Source organism: Acinonyx jubatus, chromosome A3 (genome assembly GCF_027475565.1).
Source record: "Acinonyx jubatus isolate Ajub_Pintada_27869175 chromosome A3, VMU_Ajub_asm_v1.0, whole genome shotgun sequence".
NCBI classification, from domain to species: domain Eukaryota; kingdom Metazoa; phylum Chordata; class Mammalia; order Carnivora; family Felidae; genus Acinonyx; species Acinonyx jubatus.
Window position 1 is genome coordinate 29,578,361 of NC_069388.1, and position 25,878 is coordinate 29,604,238.

General features: G+C 41.1%; 1 protein-coding gene across 5 annotated transcripts in view; it reads left to right on the forward strand.

Annotated features, from left to right (window-relative positions):
- The window catches only part of ATRN (attractin), a 159,825-nt gene that overhangs the window by 85,876 nt on the left and 48,071 nt on the right, over positions 1-25,878 (forward strand). For all 5 annotated transcript variants that reach the window (XM_027069657.2, XM_015078127.3, XM_027069653.2 and 2 more), the window contains exons 16-24: positions 47-266; positions 1,512-1,697; positions 2,199-2,432; positions 8,588-8,725; positions 11,717-11,810; positions 13,935-13,987; positions 16,900-16,994; positions 19,623-19,701; positions 21,753-21,910. In XM_027069657.2, the coding sequence (XP_026925458.1) occupies positions 47-266; positions 1,512-1,697; positions 2,199-2,432; positions 8,588-8,725; positions 11,717-11,810; positions 13,935-13,987; positions 16,900-16,994; positions 19,623-19,701; positions 21,753-21,910 (1,257 nt within the window). The remainder of the gene's footprint in view (positions 1-46; positions 267-1,511; positions 1,698-2,198; positions 2,433-8,587; positions 8,726-11,716; positions 11,811-13,934; positions 13,988-16,899; positions 16,995-19,622; positions 19,702-21,752; positions 21,911-25,878) is intronic.

The following is a 25,878-nucleotide window of genomic DNA, read 5'->3' on the forward strand; positions in this document are numbered from 1 at the left end:
TGTTCAAGACATTGCTTATACATAGCTGTGTCTCTTTTGCCTGCAGTCCAAGCTCACCTTAACCCCATGGGTTGGCCTTCGGAAGATCAATGTGTCCTACTGGTGCTGGGAAGATATGTCCCCATTCACAAATAGTTTGCTACAGTGGATGCCGTCTGAGCCCAGTGATGCTGGATTCTGTGGAATCTTGTCAGAACCCAGTACTCGGGGCTTGAAGGCTGCAACCTGCATCAACCCACTCAATGGTAGTGTCTGCGAAAGGCCTGGTAAGTATATGGGTGAATGATTGTCATTGGAAGCTCACTGAAAGAGAAACTGTAGGAGGCATAGTTAAATATTGAGATGTGTGAGATAGTCACGAGCAACAGATGGAGTATTGGTTTCAAGCATATGAAGTAGAGTGTCACCCAGAATTTAAACGCAGAAGGAAATAGTCTTTGGCTCTGCATAGTATGAGCCATAATCATAAACAAAAATCACTAATTCTATTCAAAAGAGCCTAATATTCTCATTTACAGTGAGATTGATTGGTGTGTTGACCACAAAAAGTGTTGAGAATTTGCTTCGACAGGCAGATGTCTTGGTGCTGGCAAAGAAATGCTGTGAAAGAGAGAACAAGAATGCAAAGAAAAGATCAGAAGAGCAAGCAGGTCACTGCAGGGACACTAGACAGAAAAATGAGGAGAGCGGTTACATGACAGCAGAAGCAAACCTGAACCACGCTAGAGCTGTGAGAGAGTACCGAGGAGCACCCCCTGAGTAGCTTCTCAGGTTCAGATCTCTCCTCTGGGCTGCATTCAGGCTCCCCATGGGCTTGGGGTCTCTCCTCTGGGCTACAGTCAAGCTTCCCAAAGGCAGGCCTGGGGGCAGCCTCTGCAGCACGCGCAAGCGTCGTATTCCTGCAGAGGGACGCAGGGACACACACAGCAGATGGAATTTTGTGGGAGGTTTTGGGAGGCTGGACTCCATTCACATAGTGTCTCATTTTAGCAAGGTACTGTAAGTTGTCTGAAGAGTACACAGGTGTAGAAGAGAACGCATAGCCCTGGAGGAATCCCCTTAAAATACGGTTGCTAAACTTCCTGTAGGGGAGCTTCTCAGCCTTTTTGGGTCCTGAATGCTTTGGTGCATTTAATGAATGCTGTGCTCCTTCTACCCCCCAAATACACAAAGATACAAGTTTTCATGTTGAGGTGGGTTTCAATATCCTGGGTCCCATATTTTGTAGGGAGCTTTAGAACCACTGCTCTTATAGAAAGATTAGCTTGTTCCCTCATGTCTGTCCTTAAGGCTCTTTGAAAAGAAAGTTTTTTACCCCCCAAGCGTATGAGTATACTTGACTAACCAGTACATGGTGACTCTGTGTTTTCTGTTTCCCCCTACATTTAATGTTAGCCCACTGCATTGATGTCGTGACAACGCTAATGGGTCACAACCCACCCTGACAGGCCTTTTTGATATCAGCCAACGTGGTGGGAGCTCTAAGTGTCTCTCTTGGGTTTGCTTCCCAGCGAACCACAGTGCCAAGCAGTGCCGGACGCCGTGTGCCTTGCGGACGGCGTGTGGAGAGTGCACCAGTGGCAGCTCAGAGTGTATGTGGTGCAGCAACATGAAGCAGTGCGTGGACTCCAACGCCTACGTGGCCTCCTTCCCTTTTGGCCAGTGTATGGAGTGGTACACCATGAGCAGCTGCCCCCGTAAGTGAAAAGGGTGCCGCTCCTGCTGTGGGGCCGCGCTGTAGGCCCCTGAGCATTTTAGGGACAAGGCTGAGACTGCCGGAGGAGAACCTTCATGCAGAACCAAGCCCTGTGGGATAGACCACAGAGCACAGAAGCAGCTTGCCCAGCTTCAGTATCCTACTGCTTCATCCGTGCAACGTCTCCACACCTTACTCCCCTGATTGATGAAATAAATGGTCTCTGATAGATGACCACTAAGGTCCCTTTCTCCCTCAACATCCTGGGATTGAGAGAGGAGGGGGGGGAGTCCCTATTCTGTGTTGGGCAAGATATTGGGCTCTTTAAATTTATTGTGTCATTTAAACAGTCACTTTAGAATAGGAGTCTTAACTGACAGAAGTTGAATAGTTTGTTTTTAAAAAAAAGGTAATTGTTTTTAAAAAGGGTAATTTAAATACAATGAATTCAAAGCAACCTAGTGAATTGTGCTAGTGAATTGTAACTTGTGCCCTCTTACAGCTGAAAATTGTTCAGGCTACTGTACCTGTAGCCATTGCTTGGAGCAGCCAGGCTGCGGCTGGTGTACTGACCCCAGCAATACTGGCAAAGGGAAATGCATAGAAGGCTCCTATAAAGGACCAGTGAAGATGCCTTCTCAGGCCCCTGTGGGAAATTCCTACCCGCAGCCCCTTCTCAATTCCAGCATGTGCCTGGAGGACAGCAGATACAACTGGTCTTTCATTCATTGTCCAGGTAATTTGTCTTGAGTGCCCAAAATCGAGTGTTTCGCTGCCTATTTATAAAGAATAAAACTTTGAAAGCTATGTTATTTATATGAATTTCCTTTAGGAAAAAAATAACATCATTTTAGGAGAAATAGTTTTGCATGAAAAATATTTTTTTTTAAACTAATTTTGTTTTGGGATTTTTTTTTAAGTTTATTTTAATTTATTTTGAGAGAGTGAACAAGTGAGCATAGGCTGGGGAGAGTCAGAGAGAAAGGAAGAGAGAATCCCAAGCAGGCTCCACACCACCAGCGCAGAGCCTGACGAGGGACTCAATCCCACGGTCGTGAGATCATAACTCTCAGAGATGAAATCAAGAGTCAGACACAACTGACCGAGCCACGCAGGTGCCCCTGAAAAATATTTTCAATGTCAATGAAAACACAGAAGTTCAAGTGAGGTGTTTTGCTTTCACTACAGAAGTAATGAAGTATGTTCATTATAAACAAATACTGCAGATGTAGATAAAATAAAAACTGGAATTCCTCTTCTCAGGTCCAGTTCTTCATAGAGGTAAAAACTTTTAATGGTTTAATATAGATACCTTCAGCCATACTAATTTCTATTTTAGAGATAGAAAATACTGGGGTGCAGGGGTGGCTCAGTCAGTTGAGCTTGTGACTCAAGCTCAGGTCATGATCTCATAGTTTCATGAGTTCAAGCCCCTCATCAGGTTCTGCACTGCCAGCACAGAGCCTACTTGAATTCTCTCCCTCTCTCCCTCTCTCTCTCTGTTCCTCCCCCACTCACACTATCTCTCTCTCAAAATAAATACGTAAACTTAAAAAATAGAAAATACTATGCTATATAGGATTAATATGATGTCCGTTGTTCTAGTTTGCTTTTTACTGAAAAATGCATTGTGGCAATTGTTAGAGGAAAAATGAAAAATAAATTTCCTGCCAACCCAGAAATGCCTTTTCACAAATGTAGAAAAAAAAAAGAAAATAGTCTTATTTTGAGTAAGCATTAAACCAGACTGGTACGCCAGTGGTACACCTTGGAGGCAATCCACTAATGAGATTGCAAAAACCACGAGAAATCTCACCTTTTTTTTTTTTTTTTTAAATGTTTACTTATTCTCGAGAGAGAGACAGAGTGTGAGTGGGGGAGGGTCAGAGAGAGAGGGAGACACAGAATCTGAAGCAGGCTCCAGGCTCTGAGCTGTCAGCACAGAGCCTGATGCGGGGCTTGAACTCACGAACCGTGAGGTCATGACCTGAGCCGAAGTCGGACGCTTAACCGACTGAGCCACCCGGGTGCCCTGAGAAAGCTTACCTTTTTAAATAGGCATATAAGCTACTTATATCTTTATAGCAAGCAGCTGGTTACAGTTTGGCACTAATGCACCCAGACTAAATTCCCAAAGTGACAGGGAGGTAGGGTGCTGGCTTCCTTGATGTTTACATTTCAAAGTGATGGCTCCCAGGCCCTTAAGAAAAAATTCCTCTGATTGTTGTGCTGATAAGAGGTTTATTTAGGTTTTTGAAAAGGTTTACATACATATACATGTTAAAGGAGAAGAGAAAGGATTTGTAAAAACAGGTTTCCTTGAAGTGCTCTAAGAAAAGGGAGAAGGGGGAGGGAAGGGTCCCAAGAAGAGGAAAAATTAAGCCTGCCTGCCTGCTCTCCCTCCCCCTCTCCCTCTGTTCCCTTCCTCCCCCTTCCTTCCAGTGGTTGGTCAAGAAGGAATAGACCATGAGTTGGGAAGGGTGTCCTGAGAAATCAACCCTGAGAAATTGGCCTTTGATTCAGACTGTCAGTAAATACTCAAGAATGTTCTGATGGGCCTCCAGAACAGCTGGGAGAGGTTAGGTGCAAAGACCCCAGGAGGTTAGTGGGTAAGAACTTCTCCAAGAGTCTGACACACGGTGCCACTGACAACAGGGCAATGAGGACTTCTGTAAGGGAAAGGCAAGTAACAGTAAAAGGCAAGAAATAGGCTGGGGGAAAATATCTGCAGTATAGAGATTATCATCCAGAGTATGTAAACCTCTGTCCTCCAGGAAGAAAAAAATGTGTAAGCTCAACAGAAAAAGTGGGCAAAGGATATAAAGAAGTCATTCTCAGACAAGGAAAAGAGCAGGAAAATGTAAAATAAGAAACCAGTTTTTTTTTTTTTTTGTCTACCAAACAAATTTCCTGTGTTCCTTTTTTCCTCTCTAAGAGGTCAAAGGATCTATAATTCTGTTTCTTATCTACTAGTTTAATTCATGAAATATTTAAATCTATGCATTTTTGTTAATATCAGGAATATATGAGGTGAAATGGCAACCCACAGAATGGGAGAGAATATTTGCAAATCATATACAGTATCTGGTAAGAGTCTAAAGTCCAGAATACATAAAGAACTCTTAAAACTCAACAGTAAAAAAAAAAAAAACCCACTTATGAAATGGGCAAAAGATTGAAATAGACGTTTCTCCAAAGAAGATACACAAATGGCCAATAAGCACGTGAAAAGATGCTCAACAACATTCAAGAAATTGGAACCCTCACACATTGCTGGAAGGAATGTAAAATGGTGCGGCCACTTTGGAAAACCGTTTGGCAGGTCCTCAAAAAGTTAAACATAGAGTTGTCATATGGCCCAATATATACCCAAGAGAATTAAAAACATATGTCTACCCAAAAACTTGCGGTGAATGCTCATAGCAGCATTATTCATAATAGACAAAAGTGGAAACAACCCAGTGTCTGTCAGCTGGCAAATGGATAAACAAAATGTGATACATCCATATGATGGAATACTATTAGGCAACAAAAAGGAGCAGAGTACTATATTCTGTGACATGGATGAGCCTCAAAAGCATGCTCCGTAAAACCAGTCAGATTCAAGACTGTTTATTATTATGATACCATTTATATGACATGGCCAAAAAAGAGCAAATATACGGAGAAAAAAAATAGCTTAACTGTTGACTAGGGCTGGGAGTGGGAATGAGGAATAATGGGCACGGGGTTTTCCAAAGTAGTGGCACCATTTTCCATTCTCACTAGAAGTCTGAAAAGGTTGAGATTTCTCCCCATGCTCATCAATGCCTGTGTCCGTTTTTTGATTGCAGATATTCTAGTATGTGAGAAACAGTATCTCACTGGTTTTGATTTGCATTTCTCTCATGACTGATGAAGTTGAGCATCTTACAGGCCATTTGCATCTTCTTTGGATAAATGTCTATTCAAATTCTTTGCCCATTTTTAAATTGCATTATTTGTCTTTTTCTTATGGACATGTAAAATTCTTTGTGAATTCTAGATACAAGTTCCTTACTGACTATATGATTTGCAAATATTTTCTTCCATTCTGTGGGTTTCTTTTTACTTTTTTGGTGGACTCTTTTGAAATATACAAGTTTTAAATTTTGTGAGTTCAGTGTATCAGTGTTTTCTTTTATCCCATGTGCTTTTGGTACTGTAAGAAATCAGTGCCTAACTAACCCAAGATCACAGAGATTTACTCCTGTTTTCTTTTTTTTCATGTTTGTTTATTTGAGAGAGAGAAAGTGAGTGATGCACTGGGGGAAGGGAGGGGCAGAGAGAGAGGGAGAGAGAGAATCTGAAGCAGAGAATTGATTCTCAAGAATCAGCCTGATGCGCGGCTCAGTCCCATCAACTGTGAGATCATGACCTGAGTCGAAATCAAGAGTCAGACTCAACCAACTCAGCCACTCAGGTGCTCCTCCTATGTTTTCTTTCTTTTTTTTTTTTTAATAAAATTTTTAAATGTTTATTTTCCCAAGAAACAGAGACAGAGCGTGAGCGGGGGAGGGGGTGAGAGAGAGAGAGGGAAACACAGAGTCCGAAGCAGGCTCCAGGCTCTGAGCTGTTGGCACAGAGCCCGAGGTGGGGCTCGAACTCATGAACAGTGAGATCATGACCTGAGCCGAAGTTGGACACGACTAAGCCACCCAGGCACCCCCTATGTCTTCTTTTTTAAAGTTTCATAGATTTTTCTCTTCTGTTTAGGTCCACAATCCATTTTGGGTTTATTTTTGTATGTTGTGTGAGGTTGAACACAGAGCTGGTCACGAGATACTTCCTGCTGTTTGCCACTCTCCCGAAGCCTGCTCTGTCTCCCAGCCTCAGCTGGATTTTTCAAGTGTCAGTTGGTCAAGTGCATCTAGTCACTTTCCCTGTCCCCGCCTTCTACATTAGGAGACAGAATGTCTCAACTCCCCTTTTTCTATTAGATACCTGACACTCTGTTTTATAATTTCTAGAAATTGTTCAGTATTTCAGAAGTATCTCTCAATACACTTCTGATAGCACTTTTTCTTCTTATCCCATACTCTGATTGATTTATGCTTGTTTTTACATTTTTTTCTGTACTTTCAGTGGGATTTTGAAGGGGGAGAGAGAGAGAGAGAGAGAGAAACATTTGTTCAGTCTTTTTATCTTGAACTAGAACACAGATTTTTATTGGTAAATGGTTTTAGGTATTACATTTTGTGTGTGTGTTGTACTTTGCCCTTTTGACATCTATACAGTTGTTCACCTTAACAGGAACAACATGTATATCCCACACCAAGTATTCTTGGTGCATTCCTAACTGATAGAGTCATTCTTTTTTTTTTTAATTTTTTCAACGTTTATTTATTTTTGGGACAGAGAGAGACAGAGCATGAACGGGGGAGGGGCAGAGAGAGAGGGAGACACAGAATCGGAAACAGGCTCCAGGCTCTGAGCCATCAGCCCAGAGCCTGACGCGGGGCTCGAACTCACGGACCGCGAGATCGTGACCTGACTGAAGTCGGACGCCTAACCAACTGCGCCACCCAGGCGCCCCTGATAGAGTCATTCTTAAGTTTTTCAGCTGCAGTCTGTATAGGACAAGTCAAATACCTGCAGGGATTAGAAAAGAAGTGGGTAAACAGAACTGATGCAAGACTGTGGAAGGTTGCCGAGACGGTGAAAACCTGTATCACGTTGGTCAACCAAGAGAGATCTGCAAAGACTGCTAAAAAGTAAACCTTAGATGTTTTCACCACAAAAAAGCAATAGTAATTATGTGATATGAGGCAAGGCTAACATTACGGTAGTAATCATTTAGTGATATATAAGTGTGTCAAATCAATGCATTGTACTCCGTACACAGTAGTATCTCAGTAGAGCTGGAGGGGAAAGACAGACTTGCAGAATGAGATCTTCCGTCTGTAGTGGTACAGGTTATGCACTCTGTGGATGGCCCCACTGGAATCTGCAGTGAATAGCAGTCCTGAGAGGCCCAGGTTTTATATACCTTTCTAGTTGTAAAGTCCTATATGCATCAAGAATCTTACTAACTCCACTTGTGGAAATGTTTTTATATATAAAGTGGTTATTTTTCTAAAAGAAAAATTGAAAGCAAACTAAATATCAGGATGTAAGGGAATGGTTAAATAACTTGTGATTCATAGAAATCATTCTGCCATTTAAAGTTTGGTAGGGGTGCCTGGGGGCACAGTCGGTTAAGCGTCCAACTTAGGCTCAGGCCATGATCTCACAGTTCATGGGTTCGAGCCCTGCATCAGGCTCTGTGCTGACAGCTCAGAGCCTGGAACCTGCTTCGGATTCTGTGTCTCCCTCTCTCTCTGCCCCTCCCCTGCTTGCAAGCTCTCTCTCTGTCTCTCTCACACAAATAAATAAATAAGCATTAAGAAATTTTTTATGGTTTATGATAGATGAAACAACGTGGTAAAGTAACCGTGCTATAAATTTTAAAAAATCAAAATTGAGTGTTAATATGAGCACAAACTGTGTTAAACTGTATAGAAAAAATACTGAAACTAAAATTCCAAATGTGCACAGTGATCTCTGGGTTGTGCAGTTGAATCTGATTTTCCTCCCTTCCTTATGTTCTTCAAACTTACTCTCGTGAACATACATTATTTTACAAACAAGAGCAAATTATTTTTTTAATGGCTGTAGACTTTCACCTTGCTGTGGTGTATTTCTGATTTCCTGGACTAGCCGTATATGGATGTTTTGATCTCATTTCTCAAACTAGTTTTTAGTGGGCCAGTTTTAATGATTTTGCATTTAGAGGTAATAAGGTAATAAAAGACAGTTGCAAGTAAATCTCGTGGAACTGACTCCACCCTATTCTACCATGGGACAGGCCCCTTCAGATTCTTTTTCTTTCAGCTTGCCAGTGCAATGGGCACAGCAAATGCATTAATCAGAGCATCTGTGAGAAGTGTGAGAACCTGACCACAGGCAAGCACTGCGAGACCTGCATATCTGGCTTCTACGGGGATCCCACAAATGGAGGAAGATGTCAGCGTGAGTCATGTCCCTCGGGGTTACTGACTGCAAAGCAGGCAGAACACAGTGCTTCTGTTTGACTTGAATATCTAGGAGGAAAAAAGCCATTTGGTTTTGGATACTGCATTTCTTTGTCATACTTGTCAGGAGCTCAGCTGAACGTGGGAGGGAGTGAGCAAGGCTGCCAAGTGTCTGAGTAGCTGGTTAAAGCAACGAGCCAAAAATGGAAGAGTTAAGCCTTTAATCATTCACTGTGAGGGTAAAGCAAAAGGCTTAAACCTGAACCCGGGAAAGCTCTGAGTCCCTCTGAGTCCCCTCGCTCCGTTTCCACCCCCCTGGAGTGAATGCTAGATGACCGTCAGGTGGATCAGCACAGAGGTGGGGAGAGCCCCTAACAGCAGGCTCCAGCGAAAGCCTGTAAGGGACCCTGAGCATGGGAGGGGAGTGGGAAAGTGCCAGGGACCTTACTGAACTCAGGGGCAGTGTCTTCAGGGCTACCCCCTTCTTCCCCCTGAGGAGGCTCAGCAGAGGCAAGAAGGTCTGCCCCAGACGTCAGATAAAGAGATGAGGGAATGCAGGCGCCTGAGCTAGAAATGCAGACATGTGAGAGCGTGGCCTACTGGGGGTGGGACAGGGGGGAGGCTGAGACCCTGCCGACAGCTCCCTTCAGAGACTGCCACCCAGGCCAGTGCAGGAGGCCAGTGAGGTAAACCTGGGTCATGGGCTGTGGTCAGGTCCCAAAAACCACACACAGGGTTTTAACCAGATGCAGGACTCCTCAGCACTTCTAGTATATTTTAAGGATTTAAAATGATGAACTGCTTTTTGGCTTGTTCTTGTTTCCATTGGAAAGACCCTTCAGGTTCTGAGCAGGAAAGTAAATAAGAAAGGAAAATCTTTGCTCACTTCCCAAATCCCATCTCCAAACTCCTTAGCACGGCCCTTGAGAATCTGATCCCAGAGCAACCAGGAGAGAGGTGGCATTTTAGCCGTACATCCCTTCACCTCTCAGGGGTCAGTCTCCTCATCTGTAAAATGGGGAGAATAGAGTGGGGTTGAGGTGAAAGTGATCAGAGCAGCGCGTTCAGTAGATGTGGGCAGTTATTAGTACCCTCCTACTGCCCTTTCCCACCACTCTTAAGTAAAAAATTCTTGCTCAGATTAAAAGGTATTTAGTAAACATATGTTTCCTTCTCATTATGACTGGGCTTCATCTGTTCAATAGCAGTCAGAGTACCTGGCATTACTGGGGAGTGTACATAAGAAGCTGTGCCTGAGGCCCCCTCGGGCACCGGACCTCGGGCACCTTTATCATCTTCAAGACCATGCATTCTGACTAAAAGCTCACTGTGGCTTGTGGCCATGCGGGGAACCACATCCAGGACATGGGACTGACTGCTGGGCCTGCTTGTGCCTCCAGGTGCCATCATCCCCATTTCTGCAGCTGCCATTTAGAAAAATGACATCCTCTGAGGCATTTGTGGGGCTTGAGTTCACTTGTCCAGAATTTAGAGCTAGATTTCTTTTTCAGAGCTGCAATCTATAACAGCGTGATTTTTAAAAAAAAATTTTTTTTTTCAACGTTTATTTATTTTTGGGACAGAGAGAGACAGAGCATGAACGGGGGAGGGGCAGAGAGAGAGGGAGACACAGAATCGGAAACAGGCTCCAGGCTCTGAGCCATCAGCCCAGAGCCCGACGCGGGGCTCGAACTCACGGACCGCGAGATCGTGACCTGGCTGAAGTCGGACGCCTAACCGACTGCGCCACCCAGGCACCCCTATAACAGCATGATTTTTAAAATACTATGAGTGGCACCAAGTTTTTAATGTTTTCCTCTTAGAATTGTGTAGTCCTGAGTGAAGGACAGTGGCCATGATCTACTGAATGCTTACCGTGTCTCATTCATGTATTATCTCCCATCATCCTTGCATCTAGCCTGTGAGGTGGATACTGTTCTCATCCCCATTGCATAGACAAGGAAAGTGAGGCCTAGAGAAGGTAAATAGCATGCCCAGAGGAGCTCCTCCTTACAGAGGAGCTAAGTGCGGAAGAATGAACTCGTGCCCAGGCAGCCTGACGTCAGGCCCGAGCTTCTTGCTAACACACCCCACTCCTCTCTGTACCCAGCAGAGCCAAGAGCAGAACACTCGTGCTTCTGACTCCAGCATCCAACCTCTTAACCGCTGCCCTATTCAGTTTCGTGAGTTTCTTTGGGCCATTTTTTTCTTCACAGGATTTATTTTAAGTACACCTGTCCTCAGCCCTAATGCCTTTAATTTATTTACAGAAAAACAAGGTGTAAAGTGAAAAGGTATTGAGCGAAAGACTTGTTTCATCCCATGTATAAAATGTGTCCTGGCTCACACTTATGCGTTGGATGAAGAAGGTGATTTGTTGATGGCTGGAAGAAGAGGTGACAGGAGTTGTCTTCTGCAGAGGCTAAAGTGGAAGCCAGGGTAGTGAGCCTTGCGGGGCCCCTGATCTGCCATTGCAATTTCACCCCAGTTCTGAGCCCTGTTAGGATTTGAAACGTAGCCTTTGTGGAGCAGGCACCTCAGCTGAGGCTGAGCGGCCAGACCAAGCCTCCCCTCAGGGGCTGTCATTGCTCAGAGCATCTCCGTGGGGGCAGGGACTGTGTCTGTGTCCCCACACCCAGCGCCATACTGGAGATGCTTCGCAAATATTTACTGAATGAATGAGTCATAGTAGTGAAAATCCATCTATCAAAAAGATCAAAATAGATCAAAATGGTTGCTTCAGATGGCAGTGGGAACCAGCATTCTCTTTCCTCCTGTCCTTGGATTTTGGTTCTTTTAATGTTACCTTTACATTATTTGAGATAAATCATTAGCTGAAAAACTTGAATCTTATCCTTTAAATGCTTTCATTTTCATCTGTCTTTCCTATCAAATCCAATCCAGATAAAATTACATGTTTTAGGAAAAGTCTGTGATAGTAGTCATCTCTTAAGCCAGTTGTGACCTCCATTCCTTTTCCTTCCCCCAGCGTGCAAGTGCAATGGGCATGCGTCGCTCTGTAACACCAACACGGGCAAGTGCTTCTGTACCACCAAGGGCGTCAAGGGGGACGAGTGCCAGCTGTGAGTACCACACCCTCGGGCCCCTGCCACAGGCCACACCTGGAGTCAGTGACTGACAGCCAGGCAGGCTGGGTCTGTGCCTTGTTGTCATGGGCTCTGGGGGATCCCCAGGTTGATGGATTTGGAAGTTCGCCCTTTCTACTTCAGACAGGTCTAATTTGGTCAGCCTCCATACTGAAGAGATCGTAGGTTCAGCAGCAGTTCCTTAATGGTTCTTTAGTTCACATTTTATGTTTGAGTGACACTGACATTTCCTGGGTTCCTGACTTAGATTCATCTTTTCACCTCAGTCGCTACTCAGTTTTTGTCACATCCAGGGATTACACCCTTTCCCAAGAAATTTGGAAGAACTGGTATTCCAGGACAGTGTTTTATTTAGCATTTTGGTTGTCTGATAGTAGAGATGATCCTCAGGGCTTTAACCCATCCCTCCTTATTCTAGCATTTTCCTTGGTGAAGTATGTCAGACGTCTTCCAAGGAAGAGTCTGGGGTTCCCATCCATGAGGATGCAGATAGCGTCAGACAGACATGGAGCTTTAGCCCTGGCTGAGCCTTCACTGAGCACGGTGCTCTTGAGACAAATCACTTAACCAAGCCGAGCCTCAGTTTTCCTGTTCATCAATAGTGGGACTAGCAATAATTGTTTTTAGTGTTCTGGTGAGTTGAAACAAGAGATTGTTCCCCAACAAGTATATACCTGTCTGCCTCCCCAGAAAACCTCATAAAACACGTGTTCCAGGTTGACTCGTTCTCAAGAAGAGACTTAAGTGAGAGAAATGCATAGTAGTATCACAGCATTGAGCTGATACAAACAAATACATCATTGGTGAACTTTTTTTCCCTCAAAGAACAGTAGTAATAATGTCACCAGTGACCCAGACCTTGCTGGTGATGTTCAAGGAAAGAATTGCTCTGTCTGCATTTTATAGTTCACACTGCTGTGCATATTTACTGGTTTCATGATGCCTTAAAGCTAGTATGTGAAGAAATGTTTAATCGAAGATTAAGTTTAGCCTTGTGATCTAGGCTCCTTTAAACAGAAAAATATAATAGAACAAAATTAATGACTCCTTTTCTCAGGTGTACAATAATGAAATGAGGTATAGGTCCAGTAAAAGACTTTCTCTTCAAGAGATTTTATTTATTTGTTTTTTATGTTTATTTATTTTTGAGAGAGAGAGAGAGAGAGAGAGAGTGTGAGTAGGGGAGACACAGAGAGAGAGAGGGAGACACAGAATGCAAAGCAGGTTCCAGGCTCTGAGCCGTCAGCACAGAGCCCGACATGGGGCTCAAACTCACGAACCATGACTTGACCCGAAGTCGGACACTTAACTGACTGAGCCACCCAGGCACCCCTGTTAAAGAGATTTTAGATGCAAGCAAGAGCTAAGAATCACCTGGGATCAAAGGACACAGTATCCCGTATTATTTATCTGAGAAGAGTGCTTGACCCAAGCTTTCCTCCCTTTCTTATAGCTCTTAGCTACTGGGCCTGCCAAGTATGAATGACCTTGTGAAGTGGGAGATTGGGTTTTGCTGATGTTCATAAATGATATTTGTGTATTTCAGTGAAGGAGTAATGATTTCTTTTTTATTAGACTTTATTTTTTTTCTTCAGACTGGTGAACCACGTTCAAGGGTTTAACAAACAAACAAATAAATAAATAAATGTGATTCTCAGTGTTTAGCCTTTGCCTGCTTATTTTTACAGAACAGGATCAGTTTTATTCAGGGAGAAGAGGAAGGAAGTGAGAAATGAATATTTGAAAAATATTTTAACTTCAGTCTTAGAGGAATATTTAGTCCACACAAAAGTAAAAATGTGTTTTTTATGTGTTTTCAAAAAACCAAGGATCTAGGTTTATTATATTTGGATTTGTCTCCTGCACTTTGGCAAATGTTTATTCGTTGGCGGTGGTGTGAACTGCTGGGCCATCACTACTGAACCTGAACACAGACTCTCATCAAGCTCCCTGATCTGAGTAACAGTGAAGAATGTAATTGTACAGACTCAGACTTGTTTTCAGTTTAGTTTTATATAAAAGGATCTGCTTGATTTTAAAATGAATGTAGATTTTGTTTTACCTAGCAATAGAAAATAATCTTCATTTTTATCCTCCTAGATGTGAAGTAGAAAATCGATACCAGGGAAACCCTCTCAAAGGAACATGCTATTGTAAGTGTTTTCACAATTCATATTTGTCTAAAGGCCAAATAGATCAATAAAACTTCATACTTTAACATGGGTTGAGCATGGTAAGTGCTATAAGAATATCATGGAGGTGTGTCCTAATTTGATGTGTTTCCATTCCATCACATTTACTACATTTATGTTAATTACCTCTTTAGGAACTAATAAATAAAATATTTAATGATTAACTTACAGGGAAAGGTAAATCTGGCAAAGGGGCCAGGTTCTTATGGGTAAATGTATTTTCTTTCTATAGGAAAATCCACGTAGTAGGCAAAGTTACAGAACCAGAGAAACGGAGTAACGTTTTCGCATATCCACTCTAATTTTGTACTTGTTTTCCTGGATTGAATAGCATCCACTCAAAATTCATGTCCACCTGGAACCTATAAATGTGACACACACACATATATATACATTGTATATATATATATACACATATATACATTGTATGTGTGTGTGTGTATATAATATATGTAAATATATACACATATATCTCTTTTAGAAGAAATGAGAAAAACTTCATAACTTTGTGTAGGGGAAAGAATTCTTAGATATGATTCTAAAAGCACAACTCATAAAAGAAATACAATTTTTAAAAATTTTAAAAATTTTTATTTATTTTTCAAAGAGAGAGAGAGCAAGAGTGGGGGAGAGGCAAAGAGAGAAGGAGGCACAGAATCCCAAGCAGGCTCCAAGCTCTGAGCTGTCAGCACAGAGCCCAAGGTGGGGCTCAAACTCACAAACCGTGAGATCATGACCTGAGCTGAAGTCAGGTGCTCAACCGACTGAGCCACCCAGGCACCCAGAAAGAAAAAATTATTTATTGGGACTTTATCAAAAGTTAAAACTTGTATTTAAAAGAATACCATTAAAAAGTAAAAAGCCACAGAGAAGAAAAAATGTTTGCAAATTATGTATTTGATAAGGAGCTTGTATCCAGAATATATTAAAAAAAAAAAAAAACAGCACTTTTACAACTAAATGAGGAGACAATTCAAGTTGAAAACAAGGAATGATTTGAATAGACATTTCACCAAAGAAGACAGTTGGCCAACATGAACAAAAGACTTAGTAACATCACACATTTGGGGTACGTGTATTAAAACCACAGTGAGGCACACCCCTAGAATGACTAGAATCAAAAGTCAGTCCTGTGACTTAATAGATGACTGGATTTTCACCTCTGCTCTACATTCAATCTGTTGAATACACCTCTTTGGTTAAGGTACATTAAGAAAAACCTGGCCTCACCAGATAGAGTTGGAAAGGAGTAGAGTATTTTAATACCTTTTCAGTTAATTATGGATACTATCCTTTGATATCATACCAAAACTAGACAACTGGTTATTTCTTAAAGATCAGTTAAATGTGGAACTCGAAACCATATCAGTGAATTTTTTGTAATCTGGTACATTACACCGTATCTATCTTGGAAAACAAAGCCAATACCCAATGCCAAGTTTTAGCAATGCTATGGGAAACTGGAACCTTCATGCATGCATTCTTTATGGGATATAAAATGGTGTAGGCACTCTGGCAAACCATTTGGCAGTTTCTTAAACAGTAAAAAATTAACTTAACAACAAGTCTCCGTTTCCCTCTTCTTCTGGCTCCTGGCAGTCACCATTCTGTTTTCTGTTTCTATAATGTTGACTGCTCTAGGCACCTCATATAAGTGGAATCATACAGTATTTGTCTTCTGTGGTTGGCTTATTTCGTTTGGCATAGTGTCTTCAAGATTGTTCCAGGTTGTAGTATATGTCAGAATTTCCTTCCTTTTTAATATTCCACTTTATGTATACTGTTGACGGACCTTTGGGTTGCTTCCATCTTTTGGCTATTGTGAATTATAGCCATGATCTGTTTGGCTGCTATGAACATGGTGTACAAATATCACTTCAAGATCCTACTTTCAACTCTTTGGGTATGTACTCAGAAGTAGAATTGCTGGATCATTTGGTAATTCTACTTTTAATTTTTCGAGAAACTACCATACTGTTTTCCACGTTAGCTGCACCATTTCACATTCCCACAAGGTTTCCAGTTTTTCCACATTCTTACCAACCCTTGTTCTTTTCTTTTCTTTTCTTTTTCTTTCTTTTTTTTTTTTTTTTTTGTAGTAGCCATCTTACTGTGCATGAGGTGGTATCTCATTGTGGTTTTGATTTGTATTTTCCTAGTGATTAATGATGTTGAACTTCTTTTCATGTGCTTACCGGCCATTTTGTATATCTTCTTGGGAGAAGTATCCATTCAAGTCCTCTGTTCATTTTTAAATCAGGTTGTTGAGTTGTACAATAGACTTTTTAGAATTAAATTCTACCATCTTGGGCAGCTAGCTCTTTCTGCCCATGGGTCCTGTCGCCATGTTTTAATAAAACCACCTTTTTTGGACTAGGAAAAAAAAAATCATACCATCTTTGGCCATTAGTTTCTCTCTAAAGGCATGTTCTTTTGCTACATCACTTCAGTGTTCGAATGCTTTCTTGCTTTCTAGAATAAGATGTCAAGGCACATATTCCTTGCTCAAGACCTGGGATCAGCCTATTTTTCCATGGAGTCTCGATTCCTTTTATATCATTAATTTATAGCTGTGTATCTTTAAGCAAAACTTAGCATGTAATAGATGTACAATTAATATTTGTAGGTGAGTGAGGTTGGAGCCTAAAGTCTCAGCCAGGATCATGATACAAGGAGAGTTTGATAGGTTATTCCAAATAAAACAATACTGCCCACAGACTTTATTTCCTTTGAAAAGCTTCCTAGTTCCCAGTTATAAGTGAGCTAAAAGTGTTTCCTGGCTGTTGAATATTTATAAGAAAATCAGTCTGTATCTCTAAAGACTTGTTCTGTTCTGTTTTAATTTTTGAATATACATTTCTTTCTTTCTATAGATACTCTTCTTATTGACTATCAGTTCACCTTTAGCCTGTCCCAAGAAGATGACCGCTATTACACAGCCATCAATTTTGTGGCGACACCTGATGAAGTAAGATTTTAAAAGTTTTCTTGCTTTGTTTTGAATTCATGTGACTCTTTTTCTTGATCCTTATGGATAGAAGCACGGCATTAGCATGGTCTCCAAAGTGGAGTACGCAGGACTGTTTAGAGGTGCAGGAAAGAAATGTTAGGATCTACATTTTATCTCCTCTCCATCTCAAAGACAAGAGTGACGTTGTTAAGATTTATCAGGATCTGATACACAGGCTGACACTGACTCCACACATACTTGGTTTGCCCATCAACCCATTGCATCCCCATACAGGAAAGGAGAGCAGACTGCAAGGGGAGCTCCCCGATAGAGGGGCGCATGGCAAGGCCCAGATTTATTTCTTAAAATGGACCAGACGCTTAACAAGTACCCTCGAAGAGACTGCAGATTGAAATGAATGCCAGTGATACGAGGACGATGGCAGAGGTGACGCTTCTGTGCCTAGAATAAGTTGTTAGCCTCAGTAGGAGGTAAAACTGGTGAAGGTGCAATTGAGTCCAACAAGAAGTTGGCCAGAAATCATTGAAATTATTAAGACTGTTGTTTGAAATGTGGGTTTATATCTTCTTTCATTAACGATGAACCACAGCCTGCCGTAAGGTACTACCTAGGGGTAGAGGGAGCCAACATAGCACGACATTTAAAAGTGAAGCATTTAGAACATGAAGGCACACCTATATGATTTTTTCAATGAAATATAAAGTCATTCAACGGCCAGTCCAGTACGTAATGAAATTTCAGTAAACTTGATGATAAATTATTTAGGGACCTCCTTTAAACTTTCTTATTTCTCATCAACATACACAAAGCTATTTACTGTCACAAAATTCCTGTCACAATAAACATAACAAATAATACACAGAGGATAATATGACAGTAGGCCCATTTATATTCCTTTGTTAACAGACATTGTTAACATTACTAAATTTAAAAAAATAAATAACTTAGTAGTAGAATAAAATCCAGAGTGTGGGATGTTTATTATATAATGAAATGAAAGTAAGATTTATTTTTTATATTCCATTTTAATGGTAAATTTAAAGAAAAATGAACTAGAGAAAATCTATTCCAATGAGTGAATTTCTTTTTAAGTAAAAACAATAAGTAACCTTAATGAAAATATTCTGTGGACACACTGTATGTCGTATCATTTGAATGGCTCTGGTGACTGGAATTTAAAAAAAAAAAAAGGTTTTAAGATAAGGTTATACCAAAGTACCACACATATAAAATTTGTTTAATACCTTATTCCTCAGCAAGTGGTTGAAGGATGTCTTTCAGGATGTGATTGATGTTGTTGATTTTATTTTAAATAAACAAGACTCCTCGTAATGCTTCTTGATGAGGTGAGGAGCTACGAAAATCTTTTAACCTCTCTGGAGTTCCTTGTTTATCTTATGACAGAATATTTAATAGAATTATCCAATGTGTATGTTCTGTCTTTTATAAAAGCACTAGGATTTCAAGTTTATTGATCCTTTCCAAAAGAAGTAATTATTAGTAGTGTGCTTCCAATAAACATAAACACTTGAGCTGTCCCCTGCAAGAGGACAGTGAGGTTATGTCAGTAAATGAGAAGGTAAATAACTGCTTTGCAAGAGAAACTTCTGGGTTGGAGATCACATTTTGAAAATGACTGTTTGGAAACGTTTCCACTGTTGAGATTTTGTGCTGTAAAGACCATTACAAATCTTACCGATCTGACTTGTTTTTTGATCTTTCAAGATACAGAATTTCAGCAGGATTGGATCCGTTTACAAAATTTAAAAATACAACATCTGATTCACTTGCAAAAACAATTCTTTGACCACAAGAAAGAGATTTATTCGTCAAATTTCAGTGAAAACTTAAAATTAGCATCAGTTTACCCATTGTAGCCAACAGTGCGCTTCTTCCCATTGGCTCAGCACATTTCTCAGAGAGGTCTTTTTCAGTCATTAAAATCAAGGATCAAAATAACCTAGTTCTTCAAATAGTTGTCTTTAAGTGGTAAAAGGATTTCAAAGCTAATGAGGAATATTCAGTCATATTTCTCTTGATTTTTTTTAGTGAGAGAAAAATGTTTTTTCACATCCCAAATGGACACAAAGTATTTTTTTAAGTTAGTTTATTTCAGTTTTATATGCTTTTTTAAAAAACCATTTCCATTTTGGAGAACTTCACAATATATGTAATCTATCAGCTCAGAAGTATGTAGGTTTAATTTATAAATACACATAAACTGGGGACTTGGTTAAGTGTTTACGTATTGGTGTGAGCTCTGCCGACATTTGGAGCCCAACTACCTAGATGATCCTTATGAGGCTGCTTCCCCTAACATAGGCCATATGATTTAAGACATTGTGCTCTGGTGAGGGGTTTTTTAAAAGATACTTTTTCATAGAGTTAGGCATATGAGAAAGCATTAAATTATATATACTTTTAAGGGAGAGAAATGAAATTTATTTGGGAAAACTGGTTAGAAATGTTAACTCATATTTTATAAGTGTGAGTTTCTTTTAAGACATCGTAAAATACCTGTTTTGTAATTAAGAAAATTGAGAGTAATAAAATTTGATTACTGTTTTCTTTCAAAATCTGAAAACCGTTATAATTAATTTTCTAACTGTTCGCACCTCTCATCAGCAAAACAGGGATTTGGACATGTTCATCAATGCCTCCAAAAACTTCAACCTCAACATCACCTGGGCCGCCAGCTTCTCAGGTAAAGACATACCTAGAGAAGACCTTTGAAGTGGAAGTAGCAGATTGAGAAAAGTGATGTAGTTGTTGAGAAAGGGGGCGCTGGGGACAGACAGACACTTTTGCCACTTACTACCTGGGAGACCTTGAACCAAGTGTCCAAACCCCTCTCTAGACCTTAGGGTTGTCGTAAAGAGAAGATAACGATACTTACCTCCTAGAACTGCTGTGTAGATGAACTTAGGTTATACGTGCCAGCGCCTACCACGGTGTCAGACTCAGTACATGCTCACCACCCCTGCCCTGCTACCAGCTTTAATAGCATTGCTGTAGCCACTCTGCTCCGGCCCTCCCGTCACCTCCCCATCCATGCTTCAGAAGGACAATATGGAAATGACTCAGAGTTTCAAGAAATAGAAATATTTTAAATAGAATGAGATCTTAGTAAGTAAGGGGAAATATACTTTGGGAATTAAATCAAGCTCTCAGAGCATAGTGTTTGCTAGCCCGTTTACCTTGCTACGATTCACTAAGGAAAATCTGAAGAAGTAACAGTTGGGCCTGATGTAGTGCTTATGAACATAGCTTGGCAGATCTGGGTTTGAACTCTGCCTGTTACTATGCTGCACTGTGCGATTAGGCAAATTCAGCTTTCTGAGCCAGTTTCTCGTGTATACAAGGGATGATTAAAGCACCTAGCTGTGCAGAACATGGTGAGGATGAAATGACATAATAAACAAAGTAGTCAATGTAGTGCTTGAAACATGGTTATTTTTCACTCAATGTTAACTGCATGTCATTATCATTACTCTTACAATACTTGTTTTTGGTCACAACAACACGACCAATCAGATGGAAGCAAAATTAATTTTTTTTTTAATGTTTTTATTTATTTTTGAGACAGAGAGAGACAGAGCATGAGCAGGGGAGGGGGAGAGAGAGAGGGAGACACAGAATCCGAAGCAGGCTCCAGGCTCTGAGCTGTCAGCACAGAGCCTGACGCGGGGCTCAAACTCACGGACCGTGAGATCATGACCTGAGCTGAAGTCGGATGCTCAACCGACTGAGCCACCCAGGCACCCCTAAACGTAACCTTTGTATGTATTATGTTTATCGTATCTTAAAAGATATGCTATCTATCTTAAGACGTGTTTATCATGTCTTAAAAGATTGTATAGAATTCGGAGAAGGTTTAGAAACTTGCGGTGAGGAGACACTTCCAAGAAAAAGTCGGAATTATGAGAGCCTTGGGAGAAGGGCAACATCTCTGAGCATGTGAATGCTTTTCGATGATTCTCTTAATGAGGACCCAAAAACCTGGGCTCCAGTCACAGTATTTAATGCAGACATGGGAAAAAAAAAATCTGTTTTTTGAGTCTTTGTAGATACTAGAATTCCTGGCTAAGGGAGAATATGGAATATTGAAGGGCTATTTGGGAAGAGGATAAGTTTATGCCAGATTGAGGGGATTTAAATATAGTTGTAGCTGATAACAGAAGGGACGGAGTGATTCCCTAGAGCTTCTTTCTCCCTGCTGCTGTTGAGACATGAGGTCACTGCTAGTTAGGAAGGGAGAGGTGACTCTGTCCCTGATATGGGGGATCAAGAGTACTGACAAACAGGTATGAAGGGGAAACGTAAAGCAGTTGAAGTGTTAACGTGCAGAGTGAGGGCCATTGCTTGTCAGCAGGATTCCAGTGGTATCTGTATTTTCACAACTGCGTGCCATCATTTCAGTGCTGAGGAGTTCCGAGACCCCTGCAAAAGCATTCTGGTTAAGGGCACAGCATTGTGTATCCGCCTTCCTGCTGCAAATCTCACCTCTGCTTCTTGCTGGCTGTGTGGCCTGAGCCAAGTTACTAAATTTCTCTGAACCTCAGTTTCCTGATCTATAAATGAGAATAATAAGAGTTGTTGTTAGAACTAAAGGAGATTGTGCTCTTAAAGGCTATTCCTGGAACATAGTGAGTGTTAAGTAAATGCTAAACTGTCATTATTAACGAGGACAGATTCTGTCCACAAAAAGAGAAATAAAAATGGGGCTCTTGTATTTCATTCTTTTCTTCCTGACAGCTGGAACCCAGGCTGGAGAAGAGATGCCTGTTGTTTCAAAAACCAACATTAAGGAGTACAAAGATAGCTTCTCTAATGAGAAATTTGATTTTCGCAACCATCCAAATATCACTTTCTTCGTCTATGTCAGTAATTTCACCTGGCCCATCAAAATTCAGGTAAGAAGTGCTTTTCGGTCTCAACCTGCAGACGTAGTGAAATCTCTTCAGTGGAGACTAAATCCACTAATATGGAACTTGAGGTAAATGAGGTGCACAGTATAGCTTTGCCTTTGTAGTCTCTGTGGCAAAGGAGCGTGAACACCTGAGCACCGTAAAGAAGGTGTGGTGGGGATTGCTTCAGTCACTTGAGAAGGGAAATGATACACGCTCTTGAAAGCAACTCGGCACATAACACGTTTGGTAACTACGGCTGTATTCATTTCTTCGCTGAGCACTTGCCATGTAAAAGCCTATAGGGCTTCGGTTCTGGGGGAAGGTGGGTATAAATGAAATAAACACACTTCTAACCAGCGAAAGCCAGAGTGTGGGATGTGCCATACAAAAAGATGCCACAAATGCGGGCAGAGTTTAGAGGAAGATAGCAACGGGTGGCAGCACAAGGTTGCCTGTAAGAGCACAGGCCCTGCAGTCAGGCAGGGGGATGCGTCCTGGCTTGCTCCTAGACAGATCGTGTAGCCGCTCCACACCTCAGATTTTTTGTGTATGTGACCTGAAAGCATGTCACCTGCTGCCGCCACCGGTGTTATCAACCTTGATCGTTTTCTCTGTTCTCGGGTGACCAGTAGACTCCCTCTTATCCAAGACCCGTGACCTCATTTTTGCTCTTTATCATCTGCCGCTGTCCTCAAGGGCCTTGCCTCCATACTTTTCTCTTTTACCCCCTGTGTGGAATTCAGGGCTGGGTGGACTTCCAAGGGCTGGTTCACCTTTAGCCATCGAAGCACGGTCACAGGACAGGTCTGTGGCCGTTCACCGACTCTCAGAAGCAAGTCGTCACTGATCAGTGACGATGTGTTTGAAAAGGACTTGTGGTGATTTTGTGTCCATGTCTTGGGACTGTGACTACAGAGCAATCTTCTCCTTCCTGGAATGTGAGGATAGGTTCTGTGTTGTGGTTTTTTTTCTCACCAACCACTTTCCTTTTTCTGTCTAGTGGTCTACCAATGTGCTCATCCTCTAATCGGCTTTTCCCTTTGCTCTTAGACACTGTCTGCTTCCCTCCTTGGCCAGCCTTCTCATAGTGTTGGCTCCCTATCTGTGCTTCCTCTTATCTACTCGTCCATCAGCCCACACAGCAGTGCCTCCTTCCCTCACCACATCCTGAAACTGTCCTATCTTAGCAGATGCCAGTCACTGAATTCTTCAGTCTCCTCACTGCTCTCTTGCTCACAGAGTGGTTTGAGTCACTGTCTTTCTGGCCTTCCTGGTCCTTTCTTTCCCTGATTCTCTGGCCAGTCTCTTCAGGGAATCTCCTTCCTTAAATATTAGGGTTGTCTGCGAATCAGTCACATCCCATACAGTTTCCCGGGGTAATTCCATCCCACCTGTAAGACTTACGGGATTCTCTGTATTGGTGATTCTCAGTGCTGTCTCCAGCCCAGCTTATACTTGAGCTCCAGACCAATATTCTTGGTGGCTGCCTAGACATCTCTACCTGGACAATCACAGGCTCCTGCCTTTCACACATAGTCATTCCTATGACCTCAGCCCCAAACCCTAGGCCTCTTTTCTCAGTGAATGACACCACCATTCGTCCAATTTCCTTTTGCTTTCCTTGTTAGATGTGTATATCAAGGTTAAACTAACCATTAGTAATTATAAATTGATTTTTTCTTCTTTCTGGAAGAGATTATATAAGATTAGAATTCTATGAACCTTGAGTACCTGATAGATCTCTCCTGTAAAATCATTAGATTTTGGTGTTTTATTTGTGGAGATTTTTTTAAACTGTTGATTCAGCTTCTTTAAAAGTTATAGGATATTTTGGATTTTCCCTTTCTGTTTGAGTCATTTAAAATAATTTTTTCTAGTTATTATTTATTTAATTTTTTCAGATGTATAGACATAGTTATTCACACTATCCTCTTACCTAATTTTTGCAGCATCTCTGCTTAAGAGTACTGAATCAGGGCACCTGGGTGGCTCAGTTGGTTAAGCCACGACCTTTGGCTCAGGTCATGGTCTCACAGTTTGTGAGTTTGAGCCCTGCGTCGGGCTCTGTGCTGACAGCTCAGAGCCTGGAGCCTACTTCAGATTCTGTGTCTCCTCCTCTCTCTACCCCTCCCCTGCTCACACTCTGTGTCTCTCTGTCTCTCAATAATGTTTAAAAAATCATAATAAAATAAAATAAAATAAATAAAAAAGAGTACTGAATCATACACTTAAAAATGTTTAAAATGGAGAGCACCTGGGGGTGCCTGGGTGGCCCAGTCGGTTGAGTGTCCGACTTCGGCTCAGGTCATGATCTCACAGCTCGTGAGTTCGAGCCCCACGTTGGGCTCTGTGCTGACAGTTCGGAGCCTGGAGCCTACTTCAGATTCTGTGTCTCCCTCTCTCTCTGCCCCTAACCCACTCATCTTCTGTTTCTGTCTCTCTCAAAAATAAATAAACATTAAAAAAATTTTTTTTAATTAAATAAATAAATAAAATAAAATGGGGAGTACCTGGGTGGCTCAGTTGGTTAAGCGTCCAACTTTGGCTCAGGTCACGACTTCACGGTTTGTGGGTTCAAGCCCCACATCGGGCTCTGTGCTGACAGTTGGGAGCCTGGAGCCTGCTTCGGATTCTGTGTCTCCCTGTCTCTCTCTGCCCCTCCCCTGCTTGTGCTCTCTGTCTCAAAAATAAATAAATAAGCATTAAAAAAAAAAAAAGCTTAAAATGGTAAATTTTATCTTATGTAGGTTTTACCCTAATTTTAAAAAGTTTTAAATATCAAAGCAAGACTTTTTTTTTTTTTTTTTTGGTAAATATAGATAAACTTAATCTAAAATTTATACAAAAAGGCAGAGAGTCTACAATAGCTGTAACAAGTGTGAAAAAGAAGAATAAAGTGGGAGGAATCACTGTATATAATGTTAAGGTTTATTGTTTAGTTACAGTAATCAAGACTTTGTGGTTGTTGGTGGAGGGATAGACAGATCAAGGAATAGAATAAAGAACCCTGAAACAGAACCACACAAATATGTCGATACGATTTTTGACAAAGAAACAAAGACAATTAATTCAGTGGAGGAAGGATAGCCTTTTCAAATAAGTACCGCTGGAACAATTAGGCAACAACAGACAAATAAATGAACTTTGATCTAAACCTCACATCTTAAACAAAATCAGCTCATTATAGATCATACCTTTTTTTTCCTAAGTAAAGTGGACACTTATTCAGCCTCTTGTCATGTCAAAATGTTTTGTGCATATGCCACTATAATTAGCACACCCTCTGTAACAGGCAAAATTGTACATCAAATTATACTTCATGTTACCTCATTATATAAAAATATAAAGTAAAAATGACCTATCATTTCCATGTAACATTACTATTAAACAGTTCAGCAGTAGATAATGAAGCATGAAATCTTAGTAAAATATGATGCAGGAAGAGCATAATGTAATTCTCACTTGTCGTTATTTGTTATGAATATACAAAGGCAAATTTTTTAAATGTTATATTTACTGAGATTCTGGCAATAGCTTTATGTAACAAGACACAGCATACCAGACCTGCCACTCAACTTGTTTATGGTAACTCTCAGCTTCAATCTGAAGCTGTTTAAAAAAAAACAAAAAAACAAAAAAATCAAAAGCCTGCTTTTTTTTTTTTTTTAACATGCTAAGTATTTTGGCAAGTGTACCGTTAAACACAGTAAGGAATTTAAGATAGCAAGAATAAGAAGGTAATAACAAGTACCTGTGTCTATTTGAAATGATACCTCTCGAAAGCCAAAGTGTAGTCCAAATTAATTCAAATGTTATAACACATTCTCATGCTAAAAAACATTCAATATTATTGAAGTGGAGGTAAATCCCAGAACTTCGGGGGCTCTGCCATGCTGCAAAGGGCTGTTTCTCTGGTTCACTTGACAGAGTCCAAGGATATCAAAGGGCAAGACTGCTGTACGCAGCTCTGA